General features: G+C 30.2%; 2 protein-coding genes and 1 pseudogene across 2 annotated transcripts; 2 read left to right on the top strand and 1 right to left on the bottom strand.

Moving 5' to 3' along the window:
- Positions 1–229: 229 nt before the first annotated feature.
- On the top strand, positions 230–2,417 carry LOC118031483 (FT-interacting protein 3-like; annotated as a pseudogene).
- Positions 2,418–14,176: 11,759 nt separating this feature from the next.
- LOC118031366 (squamosa promoter-binding-like protein 3) lies at positions 14,177–18,028 on the top strand. Its single transcript, XM_035035746.2, has 2 exons — positions 14,177–14,652; positions 17,669–18,028. Exons 1-2 carry the CDS (start codon positions 14,336–14,338, stop codon positions 17,784–17,786), a joined length of 435 nt encoding a protein of 144 aa, XP_034891637.1. The 5' UTR covers positions 14,177–14,335; the 3' UTR covers positions 17,787–18,028.
- A 502-nt stretch (positions 18,029–18,530) lies between these two features.
- On the bottom strand, positions 18,531–21,280 carry LOC118031367 (mitochondrial arginine transporter BAC1). The gene is made up of 8 exons (XM_035035748.2): positions 20,944–21,280; positions 20,609–20,698; positions 19,938–20,039; positions 19,722–19,826; positions 19,528–19,626; positions 19,269–19,457; positions 19,075–19,173; positions 18,531–18,937 (listed from the first exon to the last, which is right to left on the bottom strand). The coding sequence occupies exons 1-8, from the start codon at positions 21,034–21,036 to the stop codon at positions 18,803–18,805; spliced, it is 912 nt and encodes a 303-aa protein (XP_034891639.1). The 5' UTR covers positions 21,037–21,280; the 3' UTR covers positions 18,531–18,802.
- Between the last annotated feature and the right edge of the window lie 3,804 nt (positions 21,281–25,084).

Consider the following 25,084-nt stretch of genomic DNA (forward strand, 5'->3'; position numbering starts at 1 on the left):
ACCCATCCTTCATCAGGATGTTGTGCATAATATCTTGAACAGTTGTATAGAATACATATTAATGAATAAAATGCGTGTAGATTGCCTGGTTGTTTTTGTGTAACCAACATTATGTGTGCATGATTTTTAGTACTTCGTCTATCAAATCTGACAGTATTTTCTTCTCTTGTGATCACAGAATTCAGGCATTCAAAACTTTCAGAGGCCTGATATTTTAATATACTCGGACATGAATTTTCCCTTGAAAGGTTTCTGCTCTTATTGCTCTTACTACAAAATATCTAACAGGAAATAAAGATCCAACACTAATTAAGCTTCAGTAACTGATTTTTTTCACTTTCTTTTATATCTTGTAGTTTGAGCGAATGCCTCCAAAAGGGAAGCAAAGGAGGACTGCACCCTTAAGGTGGCATCACCTGATAATGGTGGAAGGACAGTCATAGGCAGTGACAAGCTTACTCTAGTTGAACAAAGACAGTTTCTTTATGTCAGAATTGTGGGAGCCAATCATGGCTTGCCAGTGAACAACATGACTGTCACTTGTGTCCCTTTTGTCGAGCTAAAGAACGGAAACTACAAGGGAATAGCTAGATGCTTTGAACAGACCTCAAACCCGGAATGGAATGAAGTCTATGCTTTCACAAGAGATCGCCTTCGGGGTGGGAGATTAGAGATCCTGGTAAGGGATAAAGAATCTACGATTAACGAGATTATAGGCTGTCTTTCCTTTGATTTGGGCGATAATCCTACGCGGTTTCCACCAGATAGTCCATTGGCAGAACGGTGGTATAAATTGGAGGATCGCAATGGGGTAAAGGTTGCAGGAGAGTTGATGTTAGCTACTTGGATAGGGAATCAAGCTGACGACGCCTTTTCTGTTGCTTGGGATTCTGATGCAGCTGCAGTTAGCGGCAAAAGCGTGACAAACATTCGTTCTAATGTATACCTCTCCCCTGTGCTTTGGTATTTAAGAATTCAAGTGATTGCAGCTTAGGATTTGGCACCTGCAGACAAGAACAGGAAACCAGAAGCTAACATCAAGGCTGTTCTTGGGAACTTGGTTTTGAGGACTACAGTTTCAAAGGATAAGAATCCGAATCCTACTTGGAATGAGGAAGTGATGTTTGTTGCAGCAGAGCCATTTGATGATCATTTAATTTTAAGTGTGGAGGACAAGATGGGAGCTAATAAGGAGGTATGTTTAGGGAGGTCTGTGATTCCTTTGCACCGAGTGGAGAAGAGGTTGATGCCTCAAGCTATCGGTGCTCAGTGTATTAATCTCGAGAAGTATGTTGCGTAGGGCGAGGAGAAGACAGAAGTGAAGTTTTCCAGTAGACTTCATATGAGGATCTTTTTCGATGGTTTATATCATGTTTTTGATGAGCCAACTTACTACAGCAGTGATTTGAGGGCAACATCTCCCAAGTTACGGCCAGAGAAAATTGGGGTCTCGGAGCTAGGTATCCTAAAAGCTGAAGGGTTGCTACGAACGAAGTCCAAGGAATGAGCAATACTACTGGGATGTTTATGATCCATATACAGTTGTTACCATTGGAGTTTTTGATAATTGTCATTTACAGGCAGGGGACAAGAATGATGGGACGAGTGATCCAAGACTTGGCAAAGTAAGTATTCGGTTGTCTACTCTCGAAACTGGTAGGATTTATACACACTCCTACCCGCTTTTAGTCTTGCAACCTAATGGATTGAAGAAAATGGGAGAGCTTCATTTGGCTGTGAAATTTAGTTGCAAATAATTGGATCAACTTGTTTCATACTTGCTCACAACCTCTGCTTCCTATGATGGTTTAAGACACCAAGCTACTTATATTCTCTCTTGGAGGCTTGGCCGTGCCGGCCCACCTCTAAGGAGGGAGGTTGTGGAGTACATGCTTGATACAGGTGAAAATAGATGGAGCTTGAGAAGAGCAAATGCAAATTGTGAGAGAGTCATGACATGTTCGAGTGGAATCGTTGTTCTTTGGAGGGAGTTTGATCAAATACGCCATTGGAAGATCAATTCAGCAATCACAGTCCTGATTTACTCATTGTTCGTTGCCATGGTTATGTGCCCAAAACTAATATGGACTGCTTTCTTTCTAGCTCCTTTCGTGCTTGGATTTTGGTGCTTTCCAAAGAGGTCATGACATCCTCCACAAGGACGAATCCATGCAGAGGGCTGCCCGGGCTATAGCCCTGACAGATTTAAAAAAAAAAAAAAAAAAAAACACTTTTAGAGCAGAGGAGGGTTTAGGGATCAAGTCGTTATTGTGGAAAATTTGGGGCAAAAAATTATGGTAATTAAATTGTGAATGGCTTCTCCTGCAACCATTCAAATCCAGCCAGTTTGTGTGTGAGTAAACAGGGGAGGGTTTTGTCGATTTTATTTGATTTCCACTCTGTTAATCCTAGACTACCGGTCGATATTTCAAAACCTTTGTAATTCCTCTCTGTTAAACTTCTTGTTTTGACATCACTCATGTTATGTTAGTGTTTTTAAAATTTCTTGTTATATTGTCTCCTATTCTCCTTCTGATTGCTTGTTTTTGGCATTCTGTCTGCTTGCTTGTTTGTTGGCTCATAAAGTTCAGTTCAAGTACTTAGTTCTTGTTACAGGGACTTATGCAACGAGGCCTCCAAGACTTCGTGTTGGCATTCCTTCCATTCCTCAAAATTTCCTCAGGAGATTGCCTGCTAAAACAGATAGCATGCTGTAAGGAAAACATTGTTATGATGTTCTGTGGGCCAATTTCTTTTTTCTTGTTCTAACATTTCATAACGTCGTTAACAAGCTCAGATGCTGCATTGTTGCATGAAGCAGAGGGCACTAACCTCTGCTTCTTGACAATGGGGTGTTGATATGCTTCCTTTATCTATAGGCACTTCCACCTCACATTGTTCTCCCTCCGTATTTCTCTTGCTGACAAATATTCTTTCTGGTCTCTACGTTCAACACCAATAAAAATCACTGGGAAGCAGCAGCTTCAAAAACTGTTAAAGAAGATACCACAAAAAATCTCAGTTGTGCAACTGTGATGAAATTTTTGCCAGGAGCAACAGGTGAAGTGCTCACAGCGAAACGTTGTTTACTGATATGAATGTAACTTCTAATACTTCCAATATATTTTTCTTAAAATAGAATCCTTCGTTGGATTATGCAAGTGTTGAAAATACATTATTTAGATATGGAACTTGAAGAATAACGTAACATTATCCGCTCCAGCAACGCTAAGCAGTCCTGCAACATTACTGGATAAGCACTGTTTTAAGAAACCTATTCTGCTCCCGCACATGTAGATTCATCATCAAAACCAGAGTCTAAAACACGACCATTTCATGTATGAGATTATTAATAATAACTTAGAGAACATCAGGAAGCAAAAAAGGCATATGTAGTATTTTCTTTCAGATTTCTTTTCTAGAAAACAATTATATATATTATAGACAACAATCTAGAAAAAAAAAAAAAAAAATCTTTTTCAATACCTTGTAAAAATCTTCAATTTTTCCAAAATTTTAGCTACAAACTCTGTATTAGCTCATCCGTGTCCAGTCAAGTTTGAGGGGTATATAAATCCCCAACACACATTTTATGAAAACACATAATCCTATAGGAACATTTTTCTTATCATATGCAATCTAGCATTCCAACAATCCAAGAGAACTTAAACTAGATAAACACTAGAAACCAAGAAACAGGGTGATTCTTTGACCATTGTAAATGACACCAATTGAGCAACTTCTCATTATTTTTTATGATATCTCAAAATCCAAGATACGTAACTAAAAACTTATTTAGTGTTTGGGATGGTAGTTAATTAATATAAAATATACTTGGTTAATATAGTGTGTTTATTTTGGTGGACACAAGACGTGATAGAAAACATTTTCTCCAAAGTGATCCAAACATCATGAGAGGTTTTGAGACCAACAAATTGTTGAAGAAGAGATTCGAACAAGGGTGTTTAAAATCAGCTAATCTTTTTTCAAACAAAAAATCATATGTAGGATTTGGTGAAGGGGCATTGGTCGGGGGAGTTTAAAGATTTTGGTGGAGCGAGAGAGATGCCATTGACGAAGCCATAAAGTTTTTGGTAATGAAGGTCGGGAAAAAAAGTGAAGTTTTCCATTAGTTTGAGAACAGTATAGTGGGTGAGTGGATTTGGGGCAGGGGAAAATTGAGACATCGTGGAGGAGGTAGCAGAGAAGGAGGTTGACATGGTTGAAAAAGATATCAATGGGCTTTGATATCATGTAGAGTTTTTGGATTTTGCTGCACATAAGTTTATAATTTATAATAGGTCTATACATATTTCTGTTACTAATATAAATGCTATCTAAGTTTAACCTTATCTTTAAAATTTGAAATTTGAGTTGAAGAGGATTGGCTTGTATTGTTGGAATTGAGACTAGGATATGCTTTTGACTTGATCTGATTCCAAAATAGCATAAGATGTAAGAATTGAAACAAATATAGAAAGCAAGGACAAGTCTTGTGGTGAGCATGGTTTTAAAACCCGGCCTAGCCCGGCGGGTTGAACTGAGACCCCAGGCCCGAGACTTGGAACCGAGCCGAGTTAAAGAAAAAAACAGGAAAGAAAAAACCTGATGTACCCGGCTAACCCAACAGAGTTGACATAAAAAAAAATAGGTGGAGTATGTACAATACATTTTTATTTTAAAAAAGTAAGGTATAACATTCTATTTATATGAAAAATTTAATAACTCCATAAATGACAAAATATTATTTTGCCCCCTGAAAAATATCACAAAATTTTATTTCAAGATAATTTTAGAAATTTATTCAATAAAATCCTCAATCTCTAAAACTTATTCATAATTAAGTCACACTTGATTATGGTTAATTTATGACCAGTAGTTCTTAATGTATATGACATTTTAGGTTCCTAATAAATTTGTTCAAATATAAATCATAATCCTAAATTAACTAGAATTAAATAAATTAAATAATTTAATTTATAATCAATTCAACAATTGATTAATCTATATTTGAAGATTAAGTACAGCGTCTAGCAATGTATCATAATCCCTCAAATATTAATAAAATCATATGTTGTCTGGCTTAACCTTTTTAGTAAGGAGTTTTTTTGTATAGTTATTATCTCTTCATCAAGAATGTTATGAATTAGATATTATAGCATGAAATGTGTTTATTTATCAAATTATGTTTGTTCTTAATACCATAATTATTAATTCTTTAAATAAGATTTAAAACTCTTTTTAAATTTCATTTAACCTTGCGTAAGGATTTCACAATCAATACCATTTCAGAATATGTGAAACATTTTTTCTAATTTATTTATGGTGGTAAATCCTTTTTTTATCACTCAAATATTTTATATAGTTTATGATATACCAAATAGTTACTCATTTGTTACCATTGATTAGAACAACGAGTAATAAGGATTAAAACAGGATGGCCACCATTATTGTTTTTCATGAGCGTACAAAGCATATTAAAATTTATTATGATTCTATTCGAAAAGTCGTGGATACTAAAATTATTTCTCTTCTATAATATCTCTGCTGACCTTTGAATAACTGATGTGTTTACCAAATCTTGGATTCACCAACGCCATCAATTTTTAGTTGGAAAAGTGATGTTTCTTAATCATTCAACATCAATTTAAGGAGAGATATTGTTAGTGTGGACCATCTTATTAAAATTAATAATTTCCATATAAATATTAGCTATTTGCATCAAGAAAATAATTTCAATATTTATGTTCTATCACCAAACTCACCAAACCCCCCCCCAAAAAAAAAAAAAAAAAAAAAAAGCTAAGTTCGCTAGTAAAATACTTGGATGAGAAGAGGAAGCCATTATATTAAATGATGCATCAATATTTAATTTTTATTATTAGTGAATTGAAATGAAATAAAGTTTAGAAGAAGAATTAAAATAAAAACTAAATGGAGGTCAGGTACTTCCAAAAACCTATTGCAGTGAAAGTAATTTTATACCATTAATTTGATTCAAATCGGATCATAAATTATTTATATATATAATTAACAAGTGTCCGCAACGTGTCTTTCTCTCTCTTTTTCTTCACAGTAACTTTATCCTTGACTTCTCCAAAACAACCATCATTCCAACTTTTCTGCCCTTTGTTTTTTCAATTGAAATTGTATTTTAATATATTTTAAAAATAAAATCAACTTGAAAAATATTAAATTAATATGTTAAGTATTTTTAGATAGTTTTAATATATTAATATTAAAATAATAAAAAGTAAAAAAATTAGATGCTTCTTTTAACATTATAATAACTAATTCATTGATAAAAATAAGGTAATCCTTTATTCTGAAATTTTTTTATTAATTCATTTGAAGATTCTAGAATATATTTCTAAATATTTCCACATGTAAATATTTTTTATATTTATCACTAATTTATTAATTTTTAGACTACAAGTTTACATTATACTCTTTATATTTGTTGAAACTTTCTAGATTCATATACATTTTTAATATCAAATTTAAACAGATAACATTTGAATTTCATTAAATTATATACTAGAACATTGGTTTTCTTTTATTAATTTCATGGATTTTATCTGGGAATTTACATAATAAATATTTTATTGTTGTCAATGATGAATCTTGTATTTTTAAGGCTTTATTGTTCATCATTTGTGCAATTAAAATGTATGTAATATAGCTTCTAAGATTCCAACAACAACAGCTTGGCTTAAATACACTTCTAGATCAAGGTATTTGACACCAAAAAATATGAAACTTAAATATCTCTCAACGATATGAATCTAAACTCTAAATTTGGAAGGAAAACTAAAACATAAAATGTGAATAAAACACTAAAATATGAGGTGAATAAGAGTATGTAAAAATCTAAAAAAATCTTAGTTTAAACTCTTCATTCATCCCTCTTTTTATAGTGAAGTCTTGAAAACTAAAAGGTTAAAGTATTAATTTTTATCATTATCAATCATTGATTAGCTACTATAAATCAAGAAATTAAATCTAGAAAAAACAAGAGTTTTTTAAATAAAAAAATCAAAAAAAATTTAAGATTAATTTTTTATTCACTCATAATTTATTTATTTAAAATAAATTTCCAACAGAAAGTAAACCTCATTCTACTCTCTTATGTTAAACTTTGAGAATAGCATCTAAAAAGATTTTTTTTTTTTTTTTTTATGATGTATCAGACCTGCACAAGGTTGTATTTATAAGATAAATTCAAAAAAGAACTCGGTTTTAGTAGATATGTAAGTTGATTTAAATATACTAGTACTCCTTATCATCGAGTCCAAATAAAAATAAAAAAAATATTTAACCAAGTAATTATAAGTTAAAATTCTATTAACATGGTGAGTATATATAAACTATTACTGAGAGCTCAACAACCAATTTAAAAATTTGGATTGAGATGCTTTTAATGTTTAATTAATTGATAAAAGTGGTTCTTGATAATAATCTAAAAAAAATCAATTTCTCGAAACTTTAATTTTATTTTGATATGGACTGAATAAATTAAAAATTACGCAAAATTATTGTATTCTCTTGTCCCTATCTACAAATCTAAATCTACAAAGTTTGCAGAAAATATCAAAGCCAAATAGTCCTAGGATTTTTCAATTTGTCAACGGAATATTTGGTCGGGAATTAGATATTGAATTTGTGGTAATAAAATTAAGAAATCTAGAAAGCTATGAGAGGGAAACAAATCGGATACCCGTAAAAAAATAAAAAGATTCAAGTCTTAACTTGAAGAATCAAGTCCTGTTAAAGAAATAAACCACTAGAACCAGTGTCCAAATCATATCTGATTCTCCTCATCTTTGTAGAAAGCCTCAACTTCTTGCACCAAGCTTGCCAAATTAATCCTAGATTCAAGCAAAAAGTTGAAATTAAAACAGTTTGTTCTTCAATAATCAATAAAAAATAAAAATAAACAATTTAAGATACGAAAAATTGGGTGAAAAACAGGAGAAAGAAAACATAAAAATACAAAAACATCGGCGTGGGTTGGCCTAGGTGAATGATGGTGATAGAATTTGGAGGAAGTGACGTGTGTTCGTTGGTGTTTCTCTCATCCATAACCTCTTATAATGTGAGAGAGAGAGAGAGAGAGAGAGAGAGAGTATTAGGTTGAATTGTAGATTTAACATTACTTTATTTTGTGTAAAATATTTTATACGAAAAACATTTAGTGATGTTTGATAAATAAAAAAAAAAAATATTATAATAATAATAAAGTAGCGTTAAGATGAAACATCGATGGTAATAATGAAAAATAAAATAATAAAAATAATGATGATAATGATGATGAAGACGTGACAACGAAAAGATAATCGCGGGATAATTAAATTATCAATCAAATCTTATTAAAATTTAAACTTTAATGTTTCTTGACCTCCTGGTACTTCATGCGTAGCAAATATCCTTCAATTTTTCTAACCGGCCCCCATCTAAAAGCCGACCTGCAAGTTGCTTTCAAATTTCAAACATCGATCAATCCACGATTCCCATCGCATTGAATTATTTGCGGGCCTATGCATTTAGTGCTTCAAACCACCTGCGAAGTTTGCATCTTTGATCTATTTGGCATCAATGTTTCAAGCTCCAACAGAGCACAAAAGACCTGCCCTAAGACAGCAGATGGGGACCAATTTATTACATTGCTCGATAATGCACATCGTGGTCCTTCCTATGATGGCTAGAAATCATAGCCAAGCACAAGAGCATGGTGCCCACTTTGCTCAAATCATGGTGGCTACAGCAAAATGTGAGGTGGAAAAACAAGGGGGGGAGGGAAAAGAGGAGAAGAATTAGATGCCACAGGATATAATTAATAGTATGGGAGTCGTACCATGAGCATCTACTCGTGATAGACAACTTTGAAAAATCGATGGATCTTCTGGATTTTTTTCACCTTTGAATAATACCCTAACAATGCGAAAATTCACTTTGTTTGATGGGAGTAACTTTGGCAGTACTGTTGTTGGATGCTTTTATTTGACATGAAAAAGTATTGAATTTATGTTTTTTTAGTTTTTTTTTTTATATAATTTTGATGTGGTAGTATATATAAAAAAAAACTTGTTTTGAAGCTTTTTAATCAAATACAGTATTATTTCAGAATTTAAGCTTTTTTTTTTTATAATTTTGATGTGGTAGTATATATAAAAAAAACTTATCAATACATTTATAGTTTTGATAACGTGTGTACAATAGACAAGGAATTAATAATTTTTTTCATAAAAGTTGAGTTAACCTCTGAATTTTCTCACATGAAATTAAGTTCTTATCCTAGCAAACAAAAAAAATAGACAACTTTTTTTTTTAGTATATAATAATTAACAACATGATTAAAAGGAAAAAAAAAAAAAAAACTGAAAAGAGCCTTGAAATGTCTTTAACATGCCTATCTCTAAAAAAAAGCCCTCCGATTCAATCCCCTTTCCTTCTCTTTTTTCTTTTAGGATTAGAAAAGTTCTAAATTTTTGTTTAGTTGTTTAATAAAAGTCCAATTGAAATAGGATTTGGGTTCGAAATAAGATCTGGGTTTGATGATCATTTTATGTGTACATCTAGATTACTATTTAATAAGTGTTTATTTTGTATATTTGTCCCTCTTGTCGGGTCTTTTATTCCAACTTATTAGGGTTTTAGTCCCTTTGAATAAACATTTTTTTTTATTGTTATAATTGATAATTAGAAAATTATGATACTAGTTTGTGGATATTAATCTTTCATTCATATAAACATGATAGTGTAATATGTTTTCCCGTTCACATATCACCATTTAAATTCATGTATAAACATATGATACAATAAATCCTTGTAAGGATAACCCAAGTTTATGAGTTTTAAAAAATTTAGCTTATCATATAAACTGATGAAAGTATAAACTACTACTTTACATATGAGATTTCATTATTGATGTTTCCAACAAAATTGTTATTAAATACTTTTCAAATAATAAGATTTAATTTTTATCCTTTTTTTTACTATTATAATATGAAAACAATGAGATATATAGATATTTTTCAATTTCTTTTCACTTGTAAACATAATTTTTAAAATTTATCCAAAATTTATCAGGAATAAATTTTGAGTTACATATTCAGGTAAGTTAATTTGATTTAATTTAAGTTAATTTAATTTTTTTATATAAAAAAACTATATTAAAAAAATTGAAAAAAATCAACAAATTTTAACTAAATTTTTTTCCAAACCAATCAAATCACAAATCATGAATCTAAATTTTTAACCAATGAATTATGTTACTACTTTCTCTTAAAAAAAAAAAAAAAAAAAAACTTGGCCAGGCCTTTTAGCATCAGATGCCAAAGGATATAATAGCGTGCGAGTCGTACAGTAAGCATCTAATCGTGATTGACAACTTTGAAAAATCGATGGATAATCTGGATTTCTTTCACCTTTGAATAATACCCTTACAATGCAAAAATTCACATTGTTCAGACAAAGACGTTTTTTGTTCTTCAATTAACTATTTGATTTTTTTTTCTTCAATGATAATAAATTATGATATCAATGATCACAATTACTATACTATTTGATATTATTTTTTTGTTTTTAATGGAAGACAAATTATTAAATTCAAATTAAATTGATAGTGAATTAATAAAAACATGTACGGTCATATATATTTCCTTCTCAACATGATAATGGAAATCCAATAATCAAACTCTATATATCTATGAAAAGTTATTCTCCAATGACTTATTCTATCTTCCCGACTTTTTATTATTTTTTTTAATTAATGGTTTAATCAAATATATACAATATTATTTCCAGATTTCAGGATGTCTACATTTTCCAGTACATTATTAACAAAATATTAAAACATGCATGTGGGGGAAGGTCCCCCCCACCACTATTTGACCCAGAGTTGTCGCCTAACTTTTTTTTTTTTAATTTTACCTTTATAGAACCTAATAATGAATAATTTAAGTTGATTTGTTAGAAAATTGTAAAATTAAAACATAGAGTATTAGAGTGAACGAAATGACAAAAATGATTAGCTTTTTTGAACTTTTGGAAAAATATTAATTGTAGTCCTCAGACTTTCTGACTTATGAATATTAGGTCCCTCTAATTTTTTAAAATTTTTAAAAAATCAATTTTAATTCAAAACTTCATTTTATTTTTATTTTTTATTTTTCAATCCCTGTTTTAAGATAGGAAAGAAAAATTCATTGGATTTTGATTTTAAAAAGAGCAAATCCTTGTTTATACTATTCTAACTATTAAAATGATCAATCTTGATGTCAAATGATTCTACTTAGTGAAAAGAGTTTCACTTGAGTATTTTTCACATTTAAATAGTCTAAAAACATATATAAGCTCGGGAATATTTTTTATTTTGGGTTTATTTTGAATTTTTGTGTGATTTTTGAGATTTTGTAGTGCATGTATGAGTTTATCATGGTATTTATGGTGTTTTCAAGATATTTTGAGTAAAAAAATATAAAAGACCTGATTTTCTAGCAACCCTTGATCACTGAAACTGAACCAATAGACAATCCACCCTTTATTATTGACAAAATAAAAAAACTAGCACATCAGCTAGGCCATTTTATGGGTGAGACACGTGGGTAGGCCCACATACCTAGCTTGTTTCATTATCATCATTATTTAATGTGTTGTTAACCTTTTAAAATAAAATATATATATATATAAATACACCATTTCATCGCTTAATTTTTGAAAAGATTTTTTTTATTTGACTTGATTTTTTTTATGAAAACATAAAAAAAAAATAGGGTTATTTTTTATTTTAGTCCCACAAGCAACCCTTTTTTTTTTGTAAAAGAGAAAATTGTTGTTTGATAAAAGAAAAAAATGGCATGCACCTGGTTCACATATAATTAAATGAAACATAATTTTAAAAACAAAAATAGATTAAGTTTCATGAGGAGCATAACCTAAATTATAGGTTTAGCATGTTAATTTTTATTAACTTTATTAATTTTTTATTTTTTAAATTAAATATTTTTATTTCTAATTTTATTCTTTAACTTCTTTTTTTTATTTACAATTAAAAAATGCTTCAAAAGAGCCCACCTATTTTTTTGTAAAACCAAAACAAAATACTAAACTCGCGATGAAATACAAATCAAATATCTAGTAGTTTTTATAATGTTTGTATAATAGACGAAGGAATAAATAATTTGTTGATAAATAATGATAACATAATCAATAATAGACAAAAAAAAATTAAGATAGAGGGAGTCAACCTCTGAATTTTCTCACATGTAAGTTTTTATCATCGCTAACAAAAAAATTAGACAACTTTTCTTTTATGAATATATAATAATTAACAACATGTTAAAAAATAAACTGAAATTAAGATACAACACTCTCGCCTCCTTTTCTTCAAAGCCTTGAAATTTCTTTAGCACGCCTATCTCTAAAAAAAGCCCACCATAAGATTCAATCCCCTTTCCTTCTTCTTCTTCTTTTTTTTTTTTTTTTTTTTTCTCTTGGGATTAGAAAAGTTCTAATTTTTTGTTTAGTTGCTTAAGAAAAATCCAATAGAAATAAGATCTAATCCTTAATTTTGTGTGTAGATCTAGATTACTATCTAGATTTATGTTTAATGGTTGTTTATTTTGTGTATTTATTTCTTTTGTCAGGATCTAATTGTATTCCAACTTATTAAGGTTCTAGTCACTTTAAATAAATATTTTTTTATTTAAATAATTTTTTTTTATTGTTCTAGTTGATTAGAGAATTTTGATACTAGTTTGTGGATATTAATCTTTCATTCATATAACATGATATAACATAATAGTGTAATACGTTCTCGTTTCACATATTACCATTTAAATTCATGTATAAACATATAATGCAATAAATCCTTGTGAGGATAATCCAAGTTTATGAGTTTTAAAAAACCTAGTTTATCACATAAACTGATGAAAGTACTATAAACTACTACTTTACAGATGAGATTTCATTATTGATGTTTCCAAACAGCATTGTTATCAAATACTGATTCAATTTTAATCTTATTTGTTGTACAATTATAGTATGAAAACAATGAGGTATTTGAATACTTTTCAGTGATGGAATATAATTTTTCCTTTCACTTGTGATCATAATTTTTAAATTTAATATGGGATTGATTTATGGTAAATATTAATTCAAGTATAAAAAAATTAATTTAGATTGACTCGAATTAACTTAATATTTTTTATTTTATAAAAAAAATATCATATTGAAAGAAAAAAAAAAAATAAAGTTTTCACTGAATTTTTTATATTAACCTAGTTTGGTTGAATTTAAAATAATGGTTATGAGAAGTTAATTAATTGAAGAACTTGTTTTTAGCCAAACAATTGGTGGCAACATCATTAATTTCTCGCTGCATGGTTGCATATTTGAGAATCCCATAAAAAAAACTAATGGCGTGACATCCACCGCAGATTTTACAACAATCAACATATCAGCTGGCCTTTCGACATGGATAAACGATAGTAATAAATTACTTGTTTGCATATAACAATTGTTTTTCTTTGTGTGTGTGTGTGTGTGTGTGTGTGTGTATATATATATATTTTATTTGTTTATATTAAATTGATTAAGAATTAAATTTAATATTTTGTTATATATGTTTTTTATATATGTCATTTTAATATTTAAAAATATATATTATCTTGATTTTTTTAGTCAAACTTATTTATATAAGTTATTTTTATTATTTTTAGACTTGTCAAGTGGTTTAGATTTATATAAAATCAATTCCAAGATACTTTAAGTTTTTTATACTTAAAAAAGTGTATTAATAAACATTTGTATATTTTATATATATAAAAAAAATCGGATCAGTCATGATGCTCTATGAGAAAGGATTTCATAAGTACAATCTTGGAAAAACATACACTTAGCTATCCTCTTAATGGTGACCATGTTTAACACCTTTTTACTATAATTTTGGAGTTGATTTCCAAATTTTTCTATATAAATTTCTTTATATGGCCGAAAATATGATTAATTGTAACCATGTTAACACCTTTTTACTGTTTTACGTTAAAAAAAATCTGGAACAAGGCCGTGGTGGAAGGAAGAGTATATGTATGTATACTGCACATATACAGCGACAACCGTACAAGGAATCGAGTATATAGTTTTTAAGCTATAGCTTAAAACTTAATTAGCCTTCACTAGTATTCTGATAAGGAATAAAAAAAAATGAAGAATGTGGTCCTCACACAAAGTTCTTCTCCTTTTTCCACCCTATTTATCAAGGTCTTGTAGCTTCTTGTTTGCTTCATATCTTTTGTTTTCTTCTTTTTAGCTACCCTTCTATTTGTTTCTGAATATGGAAACAAGCAAAGCTGAAGGAAAGAGGAGCTTGAAGGAAATAGAAGATGAAGAGGAAGAAGAGGATGATGAAGATATTGCTGGAGGGCTAGGGTTTGTAGATGATGACAAGATCAAGAAGAAAGGAAAGAAAGGATCTAGTGGTGGTGGGTCGTCGTCAATGCTGCCGGTTTCTTGTCAAGCAGATAATTGCACCTCTGATCTGACTGATGCCAAGCGATACCATAGACGCCATAAGGTTTGTGAGTTCCATGCCAAAGCTCCCTTTGTTCCCGTCAATGGACTGCAGCAACGCTTTTGCCAGCAATGTAGCAGGTGAAACCCTAATTTTCCTCGTTATTTCCAACACTTCAAATCAACTGCACAAATTATTTTTTCTATCCTTCCAAGAGTGGTAAAAAAGAAACAAAGTTTGAATCCCAATTAGCTCTATCTATCTATCTATATTAAAAAAGAAAAAAAAAACTAATTTCTCAAGCTAGTTTTTGAAATTAACATTTTCTTCTTTTTTTTATTGTGAAATTAACTATATTTTCTATTATTTATTGTGGCTCATGTACATGACTATTTGTCTTGATTATGAAGATTTAAACTTAAATATAGACTTTTAAAGGAAATCTAGTATCCCATTAATTAGCATGAAAACAAGCCCAAAATCGAGATATTTTCATAGCTAAATGGGGGTAGAGATCTGTGATATAATTCCTCAAATTATAATATAGAACTTTGTATTATTGAGTTATGATGTTGAAATTAGATTTTAAATGAATGTAGGGATTATAAAATATATTCATAAAAAGAAAATTATTCATTAATTGCATCCAAATGAATATCATGAGGAAGTAATTTCTCCTGAAGAATTTCTCTTTAATTCCCCAAAAAGAGAAGAAGAAAAGGAAGAAATCCCCCCTTCCTACATAATTTGAAGAAATTAAAGAGAAAAATATATATGTTTTTCTATGATGAGTTTACCCCTGAAAATAAAAGATCAAATATTAACCTAAATACCAAAAACATTTCCCCATAAAAGAAATATAGTATTAAAATCCTTGTGTCTTCTTATATTTATGCTTGGACCCTGACCCTATTTCCCCTGAAGACTAAAGAGGAGGTTGGAAGCTAAAACTCTCCTCTACCGTAACCAAGAAGAAGGAAGAAAAAAGGAGCATTTCTACTTCTTACAAAAATGTACTTGCATGATGCTACACAAACATTAAGGAAAACCACCAAAAAATACTTTAGGTAATATATTTGATCTATTATTTTAGTGAGATTTACTATTGGGACGTTTCTCATTAAAATCACAATCCAATGGCTCACAATTTTCGAAAAGTCATTTTCTTGTTATTTATCATTTACCCGTGATGAAATTGTGTACTTTGTAGGTGTTTTTTTTTTAAAAAAAGTTAAATATCTTGTTTAATTTACTCTTGAAATTAACACTATACTAAACATTTTTTAAGCGCCAAAAACCAAAAGTAAACAACTCTTTTTTTTTGGGTAAAATGTTATTAATGTATTGTTTTGTATTTGAAAATAAATATTAAAATTCATGTTAATTAATTAAGTTATTGTTTAATATTGTGTAGCAGGGTATTTTTTAAAAGAGTTTGTTTTATTAAAATGATTTTTTTAAAATATCAGTTCATCAAAATTATCAAAACTATTCAAAAACATCTGAGAAAATATTCATTTTAAAAAAATGAATTGTAAAGCAAAAATAAACACTAGGAATTTGATTGCTTTTAAATATTCAAACCTAAGAACGTATACCTAACTCTCTTTGTTCACAAGTCACGCATGATAATACAGTGGCCAAAGGATAGGCATGTGAGCTGGAGATCACAAAACTACCACAAGTCATTAGAGAGAAAGATTAAAAAAGGGGAACACCACAAAACCCCACTCCCATTAATGTCTGTCCATTCTTAATATTAATCTTAATATCCTTAATTAGTCAATATAATTAATAACCTTAATTAGTCAATATATATAGTAATTACTTATTCCTAATTTGACAAAGTGCGAGTCGCCTTAATAGCATCTCGATTTGTCCCCTAGTCGATTGTGTTTTTCTTTTGTTGCGAGTAGAGAGTTCTAGCTAGCTAGATTTATTTAATCATGAAATAAATGAAAATGTAACTCAATAATTGCTCACAAAATTAACATCTAACTTTATGAATAACAAGCTACATATTAATGGGGGGGGGCAGCGCAGCTGTGTCCTTTGAAAATCGCCATGTGCACAAATTTGCTTTCAATATCGAAGTCGTATACGACATCGAAAAATGAGTTGAAATAGACAACTCACTTGTATTCGTACAATTTCTTACTCACACGCACTTGTATAATTTTCAGCATCAAGATTATTTGAAGAGGTGTATAGTATAGTATAGTATAGATAGAATCTAGAGTTTTCATGATCTAAAGTTATAGATATAAGAAATCTAGAGAAAACTCAAATACAGAGAAAACCTTTTATAAAATCTTATTAAGAATAAATCAGATCTTTATTTATATTTAGTTTTAAGATTTTATCATGTGTAGTAAATTCCGAGTCTTATTTGAAAGGTCTTTTAATTTTTTTATCATTATAAAATTTTAATCTGATAAGAACAAGATCTTCAAAATCTATTTTTAAATTCAGTTCGATCCAACAATCAGATTAAAAGTCATGTTTGATTTATCAAATTGTGTTTTAAACTTCTTTTAAACTCTCTGAAACCTAAAAATTTTAATTATTAATAAATTAATACAATAAACATTATTATACCAAAAATATGGAAAAACTTTCTTCACATGTGTATTCAAGAAAAATCTATTAATTAATATGTAATTATATATTACACTATTTTTATCATATTTTTTTATTTAAAAGTAATTTAAAGTAATCCTTAGTTTGTCCCTCTTTTCTAAAATATCACTCTATTAATTATTTTCGATCATCTGACATAACACATAAATATATAATTAAACCATCTCAATAGATACTAACAAAAATATATTCTAAGTTGATAAAACACAAAACAAAACAAAAAATTATGTAAGCTTTTAAACCTCAGTAAAGTTGGTTGTATACTGAAACTATCATATAAATGCATGCGACAGATAGTTATTATTATTTTTACTTAAAAACGGGTGTTTATTACTGAATTAAAAGAGTATTTTCATCCATTTATATTGAAATATCATATTTTGAATGTTTGCAAATTAGTTTTAATTGAACTATATATATAGCAATAATCCAAAGGTGCCTACAGGTTCGATGATTTGTCAGAGTTTGATTTTAATAAATTCTTTTAAGCATGTCTCTTCGAAATGGTGCCTGCAGGTTCCATGATTTGTCGGAGTTTGATGACAGCAAAAGGAGCTGCCGGAGGCGTTTAGCAGGGCACAATGAACGGCGTAGGAAAAGCTCCGCTGAATATCAAGGAGAAGGATCGAACTGAGAAGAGTTGAAATCTCTCAGGAGTGCTGGAGGAAGGCTCACTACAAAAAGAGGGAGACAATTACGTATTATTTCCCCCATAAAGTGCCTCTTCCAAGCATATTTAGATTGGTTAAAATATCTAAATATGTGATCATTGGCATGCTCTCTCTCTTCTGTCAATCCTTAGCTTTCTTATTAATTATAATCCATGATCTGCACTTAATTAAAACCATTCAATAAATGGATATCATATTTGTATTATTTGGGTGAGGAGAAAGATTTCAAATTTACTCCTATGAATGTTCAAAACATCAGCTTATCCACATCTTAATTAATTTTTGGTATCCCAAGTTTAAAAAAATAAAAACAAAAAAAGAAGGAAGTAATAAATGTTAAGCCATGCTAAATTACCAGCCTCCGAAGATCGGAATTTTTGCCGACGGTTGAAATGCAGGGGTAAAAGAGCAGGAATGACACCAAATTATCTTCTTGAATTATGGCAATTAATTTCCACAGGATGGGTGTTTGGAATTGTAGTTTTGTTTGGAATAGTTAAACTGTACTTTTTAAAATATATATATTTTTTAAAATTTTTAATTAATTGTTTTTAATATTTTGAGATGATAATATCAAGAATAGTTTTTTTTAAAATAAAATATATTGTTTTAATATATTTTCAAATAAAAGAATATTTTTAAAATCAAGCCGTTAATATTTGAAATTCTCTTCAGCCACGGATGATAAATGTGACCAAAGGACTACATCCTAGAAACATGACTTGCATAAGCATCTCCAAACTGAGGACAGGATTAATTCACGACCTTCCTATATAGAATCTGCAAGTAAGAAAAAAAAAAATCACTACCTTATCTTTCAGGCAGCAATATCAGAGCACTGATCGTCTTAAAGAATTACTATTTGGAGCTCAAAGTTCAATTAAATCATCTCCGGTGCAATGTAGAGAACTTCATGAGTCAAACCCAATAATGGTGATGCAATGAAAAATTAGATATCCTTGGTAGCTAACTGCCTCTTCTAGTCACGATTTATCCCTAGCATTTTCATGGCTAGCTCCCAGGTGACTATTGCGGCGGCATTAGCAGGAAATGCTCTCACTATCGTCGGACCAAAACCTGTATAGCATCCTTTAAGTCCAGCCCTGCTGTAGATCTATCAAAAAAGGAATTAATTTGGTTTCTTTGTTTTCTTAAAAGAACAGTATTTTAAAGTTTACTGAACATCGCCCTGGTATTAGAACCAGGGAGAGCTATTGGAATCAACAAAAAGAGAGGAACAGGACATCTTACAGAATTCAGAACTGCAAATGGATTACTTGTGGAGCTTTTATCTGGAGCTGTCTGGATGATAGTTTTCGCCACATCCAAGGGCAAAACAGCAGACCAAAACTGGATAGCATCAGAATGAAAAACTGAATCAAATGACTTCATGAAGCACACTAAACAGTTCTTTTCATGATATGCAAGGTTATCAGCGTACTTACAGCTACGCCACTAAGGCCACCGGTCACAATTCCGATCCCCATGTCAGTCAAATTGCTGTGGTCAGATAAAGTGGGTTTCAATTGTAAATGCATGTAATAACGGACATACTCATAAACACTAAAGAAGACAGCATTTCCAATAGATTCTCTCAACAACGTTGTAAAACCTCCACGAAAAATGCCTGTAACCTGAAAGGTTATCCATCAGCTAAGACTGCATCATAAATTTAAGCTTCTAATAGGCAGAGGGTTTTCTCACCCCTTCATTTTTCACTGTTTGGAGGGCACAATCAAGTGGGCTCCTGTATCTACTGAACTTTGGAACCAAAGAGTCAGTGCCTTGAATTTGCATTCTACACTGAAGAAACTTGGTTTCACAATAATGCTACAGAAGGAAAAAAAAACAGAAGGGAGACGGCACTCCGATATATATGAAAGCCACAACTGACTTACTTTTACTAGCTCTGATGGGCATAATACAAAACTAATAATAGCTCCGCCATATGCTGCTGATGGAATTATTACTTGGGGTCGGGGCACATCACTCTGACCTCCTCCCTTCACAAGTAAGAAAGAGGTGATAAACAGTCACATGATAGATTCAAATCTCAACAAGACTCAAAAGATATAAATGCACAAAAAGGCTCTTCCAACTAACTTCACACAGACCTGCAATGACTGCTTTGTTTGGGAATAAATGCCAAAAAGAAGGGAACTCTCAAAAGCCACTCCAACAAAAGATGATGTTGCCCCTCTATACAGTCCTTTAACCTGTCAATAACAACTATCACCTAGCTATCCTTTCAAAAAGAATAATGTCAGGAACATGCACTATAATTCATGAGATGTTCTACTAAAGCAGTGTATGACCTAGAAGCTGTGCAGCAAGGATAATTACAAGATATTTTAATCAACTTCCAATGACAGAATGACTAAAAGCAATAAAACAATGTCAGGGACCAAAGAGCAGAAGCATGTTGCTGAAATTTATGAGTTCATAGGTGAACTAACATCATCAAACCGAAAATCTTCTCACTCACAGATTTTAACATGAATCTACCAATCATGCAAATAACCTTGGAACAAATCAGTAAGCAATATCATTAAAGTCACCAAACATGGTAAAGGCATATTCCTACAAAATTGTACCCACAAACGATTTTGTTGAATTCTTCAGATCAGAAAAAAGTATGCAGCCTATCTTCGCATAAACTGATACACGAACTTAATCTGGCATAAACATAATTGAATATTTAAAAATTTCCACTTTATCAATCTAATTGAACTTAGAAACATTGAGTTAATTTTGTGCTTCGCAAGAAAACGTTAAAAAAGCATACTCCTTCAGTCTGTAGTATCCTAGCCGTGCAATGCAAACCATTCTTGTACTTAATCCCATGTGCTTCTGTATTATGTTTCTGTAGCATCACCTAATAAACACAAATACGCACACAATTCAGCAACAAACCATTGTCAAAACTACGCAAAAACTCATTAGCACAGACCAGTAACCATCAACAGAAAGACCCATATTCACTACCCCTTTAAGCATCCCCACAAACTCCAAATCTAAAGCAACAAACTTTATGATTGCCCACATCATAAAATTTCATTTTAAACAAGTTTTGAATCAAATGACTGAAAATTGATAGATGGGCACCTGTAAAGCACTCACCTTGACAGTGTCAAAAGGGTGACCAGTGATAACAGTAGCAACACCAGCAAGTAAACCGGCTAAGTATTCCTTGTACGCGAATGTCTCTCCCATTTTTTGGTTTCTCTTTCAAGTCTCTCTCTTTTCTCTCTAAACCCCTAAACCTCAAAAGTAATTAATTAACAATAAAAAAGCATTGTCCTTGATAGACTCGTAAAAGTTGGGTGATTGTCCTTGTCATCGACCGGTCACCACACTACTGTTTTCATGTCTAAAATTGGTGTGGGAATCTGTGGCCGCAGGGGAGGAGAGATTGCCCAGAAATGTGCAAATTACAAAGAGATAGTGAGTGATGGGTCTCTTCTTATTCAACATATACAACCAAGTTGTGGGCTTTTGACCAAGCACTAAAAACAATTAAATATTTTTATTTAACTATTAAAATTGTAAAATATTAAATTTATTTTATATATTTTTATTTAAATATTAAGATTAAATTTACTTAAATTTTCTCATATTTACTTAAATCAACGTGGTTAACCTATTAAATTTTTGAATTCAGATCCTGAGATTTTGATAACCCTATAAAAAACAAATAATCATTAAGTTAAATTCTCAATCAATCCAATTTAAACTCAATATCAAATGATAAAATTAAAAACAAAATTCAATTAGAAAAATAAATTGAGTTAGTCCGTGTTAACCTAACAAATCTTAGTCATGAGACCGAGATAATCACATAAAAAGATAATTAAAACAAATTATGAAACTCAATTCTCAATCAATCTAATGTTGAATGATGAAATTAAAAAAAAAAACACGAAAAAAACACATGAATCAACCCGAGCTAACCAACTAAATCCGTGACCCAAGTTAAGAAGTTGGGATAACCTCATAAAAAGAAAACTGAAATAAATTATGAAACTTAATTCAAAATTAATCTAATATTGAAAGATGAAATTGAAAAAAAAATTAAAAAAGAACAAAAAACTTGAGGTAACTAGGCTAACTCACAACTTGGGTTATGAATTGGGCATTGCTAATCTTTTTCTAGTTAATTTAAGATTTTTTTTCTTATTTGGATTATAAATCGTTTATTATCTTTTCAATTTTATTTAGGACTTTTTACTAATATATAAGCAACCTAGAAGAGTTGTAATATAGAGTTTTTTTATGAATTTTTATGTGGTGAAATATTCAATAATAAAATTTTAAATTAGGATTTGTGGTGTGATCCTATTTGATAAAAACATTTGTTACTTATTCTTGTTTTATTTCTTGTATTATTGCCATTTGCATGTAAAAGGAGTTATGGTTATGTATTATTAGTTCGTTCCATGTATTCGAGTAGAGAAAAAGAAGTCTAACATGGGGGAAAAAATTATAGCATTGTTGGTTGGGTCATGCTTTGTTTTTGTATTTAAAATATTTATTTTCTAAGTTTGATAAGGAAAAAAATTTTATGATATTTCTATTTCTAGCTAACAATATGAGTAATGCATTTATGCTAAAAATCATTGTGTTCCTTTTAAAGTAAATTTTAATAAACGATCAAAGTTTTTTTAAGTGTTTATATTGATGTTCGGGGTCTTTTTTCTACCCTTACTACTTCAAGTCATAAATATTTTATTTTTTTATTATTAATTTCACTAGGCTAAGCTGGGTCTATTTACTAAAATCTAAGAGTGATATTATACATGTTATTCCTTAATTTTGTAAAATGATTATCACACAATTTCATTATTAATTGCAAATCTTTCATTATGACAATGGTCATGAGTTATAAACCATGACCATTTGTCTACACAATTTCATTCTTCTTGCTTATTTTTTAAAGATTCATAGCATCCTTTACTAGACAATTTGTCTATACACCATAATAGAAAGATATAGTAGAACATATAAACCATAATCTCATAGAGGTAGCTCAGGCATTAAGTTTTACTATGTATGTTCTTAAATGTTGTTAGGTTGATATTGTCATGACTATTGTCTTCTTTATTAATATGATGTCTACCTATAATATTGACCATAAAACTTCTTTGAGGATTTCATCAAGGTTTCACTTTATTCCTTCTACTCTTAATCTTCATCCTAAGATTTTTAGTTATAGGTGGTATGTTTATATTCATTTTTTTTCATTGAGATAAACTTGGTCCTCGTGCTCTTTAGTGTGTTTTTCTTGGTTACTTTAATTTTCAAAAGAGATATAAATATTTTCATCCTTTTATAGGTAAATGCTATATGTTTATGGATGTTTAGTTCTATGAACAAGTATCTTATTTTTGTAGGAATTTGTCTCTCATTCCTCTTTCGTGAGAGATTAGTAGTAAGGAAGAAGAACATTTGTAGTTGGTGGAAAAGACATTGTTGATTTTAGAAAAGAAAAAAGATTAAGTTATTTTAGATGAAGGATGATCTTCTTTTCTTTTCTTTTTGTAAATGAAGTTGTATCTAAACTTGAAAAAGGCAAGCCCACTTAGTTATTTTAAAAGGGTTATACATAAAGAACAAGAATATAATTGTCAAGCCTTCACCTCTACCTGACTCTAGCACTCCTCTTAATAATATTACCATGCCATCATATGACTATTTTGAAATTGACTGCGAGGTATTTGTCCCTTTTCTCTATAAATTCATAACATGTACATTTAGAGTTTGTCAACTTAAAATCATAAGTTAACCATCAAGATAAGATATATCATTTTCATGTTTGTAAAGAGCCTAATAGACTTGGTTTCTTCATATCATTTCTTAGTGTCATTTATCTCATATTTGATTTTATCTTTTATCATTATATGTCTAAGTCTCACTTATCTTTTACTCTCTAGTTGTCTTATATGTCTATTCCTAGTCCTTTTCAGGTAGCTCTTGAAGACCTTGATTGGAAATTTACTGTGGTTAAGGAAATAAAGGCACTCTAAAAGAACCCTACTTAAAAGATAGTCAAGTTAATGCAAAAAAAGAAAACAATCAATTATTAATGAATTTTTATGATGAAGTATAAGTCATATAAGATAATTTACAAGTACAAGGCTAAATTGGTTCTTAAGGATTACACTTATAGTTTTGAGATTGACTATCAAGAAACTTCTACTCATATAGCTAAGATGAACATTATTAGAGTGACACTCTCTCTTATAGTTAACATGGATCGGCTATTATGACAACTAGATATGAAAGATTTTTTTTTTTCACAATGATTGTTGGAGGAGGTGTATATAGATCCTCCTCTAGGATTTATACTAGAATGAGGTAAAATATACAAGATAAAAAGGTATATAGACTTAAGCAGTCGTCAAGGACTTGGTTTGGCAGATTAAGTCACTCAATAAAGAAGTGTGGTTTTAAGCAAGCATTAGTAGATCACACTCTCTTCTATAAAAGAAAAGGTGATCATATTGCAATTCTTATTATTTATATTGATGACATGATTATTACATGCAATGACATAAGTGATATAGAGAAGCTTCAAAACTACTTGATTAGGAATTTGAGATGAAAAACTTGAGACCATTAAAATATTTTTTCAGCGTTGAATAACTCGATCCATGAAAGGACTTTTTCTTTGGAAACAAATAAATCTCCTGACCAAAACTAATAACTCTACCTATAAACTTGTGGATACTTCTATTGAGATGAACCATGGTCTCGCTTTCTACTTACGTTAGGTCCCAACAAGTAAAGAGAGGTATCAAAGGTTGACAAGGTAGCTCATCTATCTAACTCATACAAGACTTGACATATTATATACAGATCATGTTGCAACAAATCATATCTAGACTTGCCTAAAATCCTTTTAGGTAAAAGTGTTATGTTCTCCCTACTCAGCACATGGATATTTTGGTATATATTGATTTTGATTTTTCGATTTAGATTGTAGGCCTACTGTGTAATTGACTTACCTAAATATTTGATATGTATTCTGCATAAATACCTCTTAGTGTGACAACATTTAGCCTAATTTCTTCAATTACAAGAAAAGAAAATAGCAGAATTTTGTTAATATCAACTTACTAACCTAGATTGGGGTTTTACAAAGCATGTTTTATTTATTTATTTGATACATTATGACTTCTATATTTGCCCTACACGTGTACAGTCCACGTTAGCTTAGGCTGGATAATAATTCGAGTTATGTATAGAAATTATTAGATATATC

This window comes from Populus alba, chromosome 11, assembly GCF_005239225.2.
Source record: "Populus alba chromosome 11, ASM523922v2, whole genome shotgun sequence".
NCBI lineage: Eukaryota > Viridiplantae > Streptophyta > Magnoliopsida > Malpighiales > Salicaceae > Populus > Populus alba.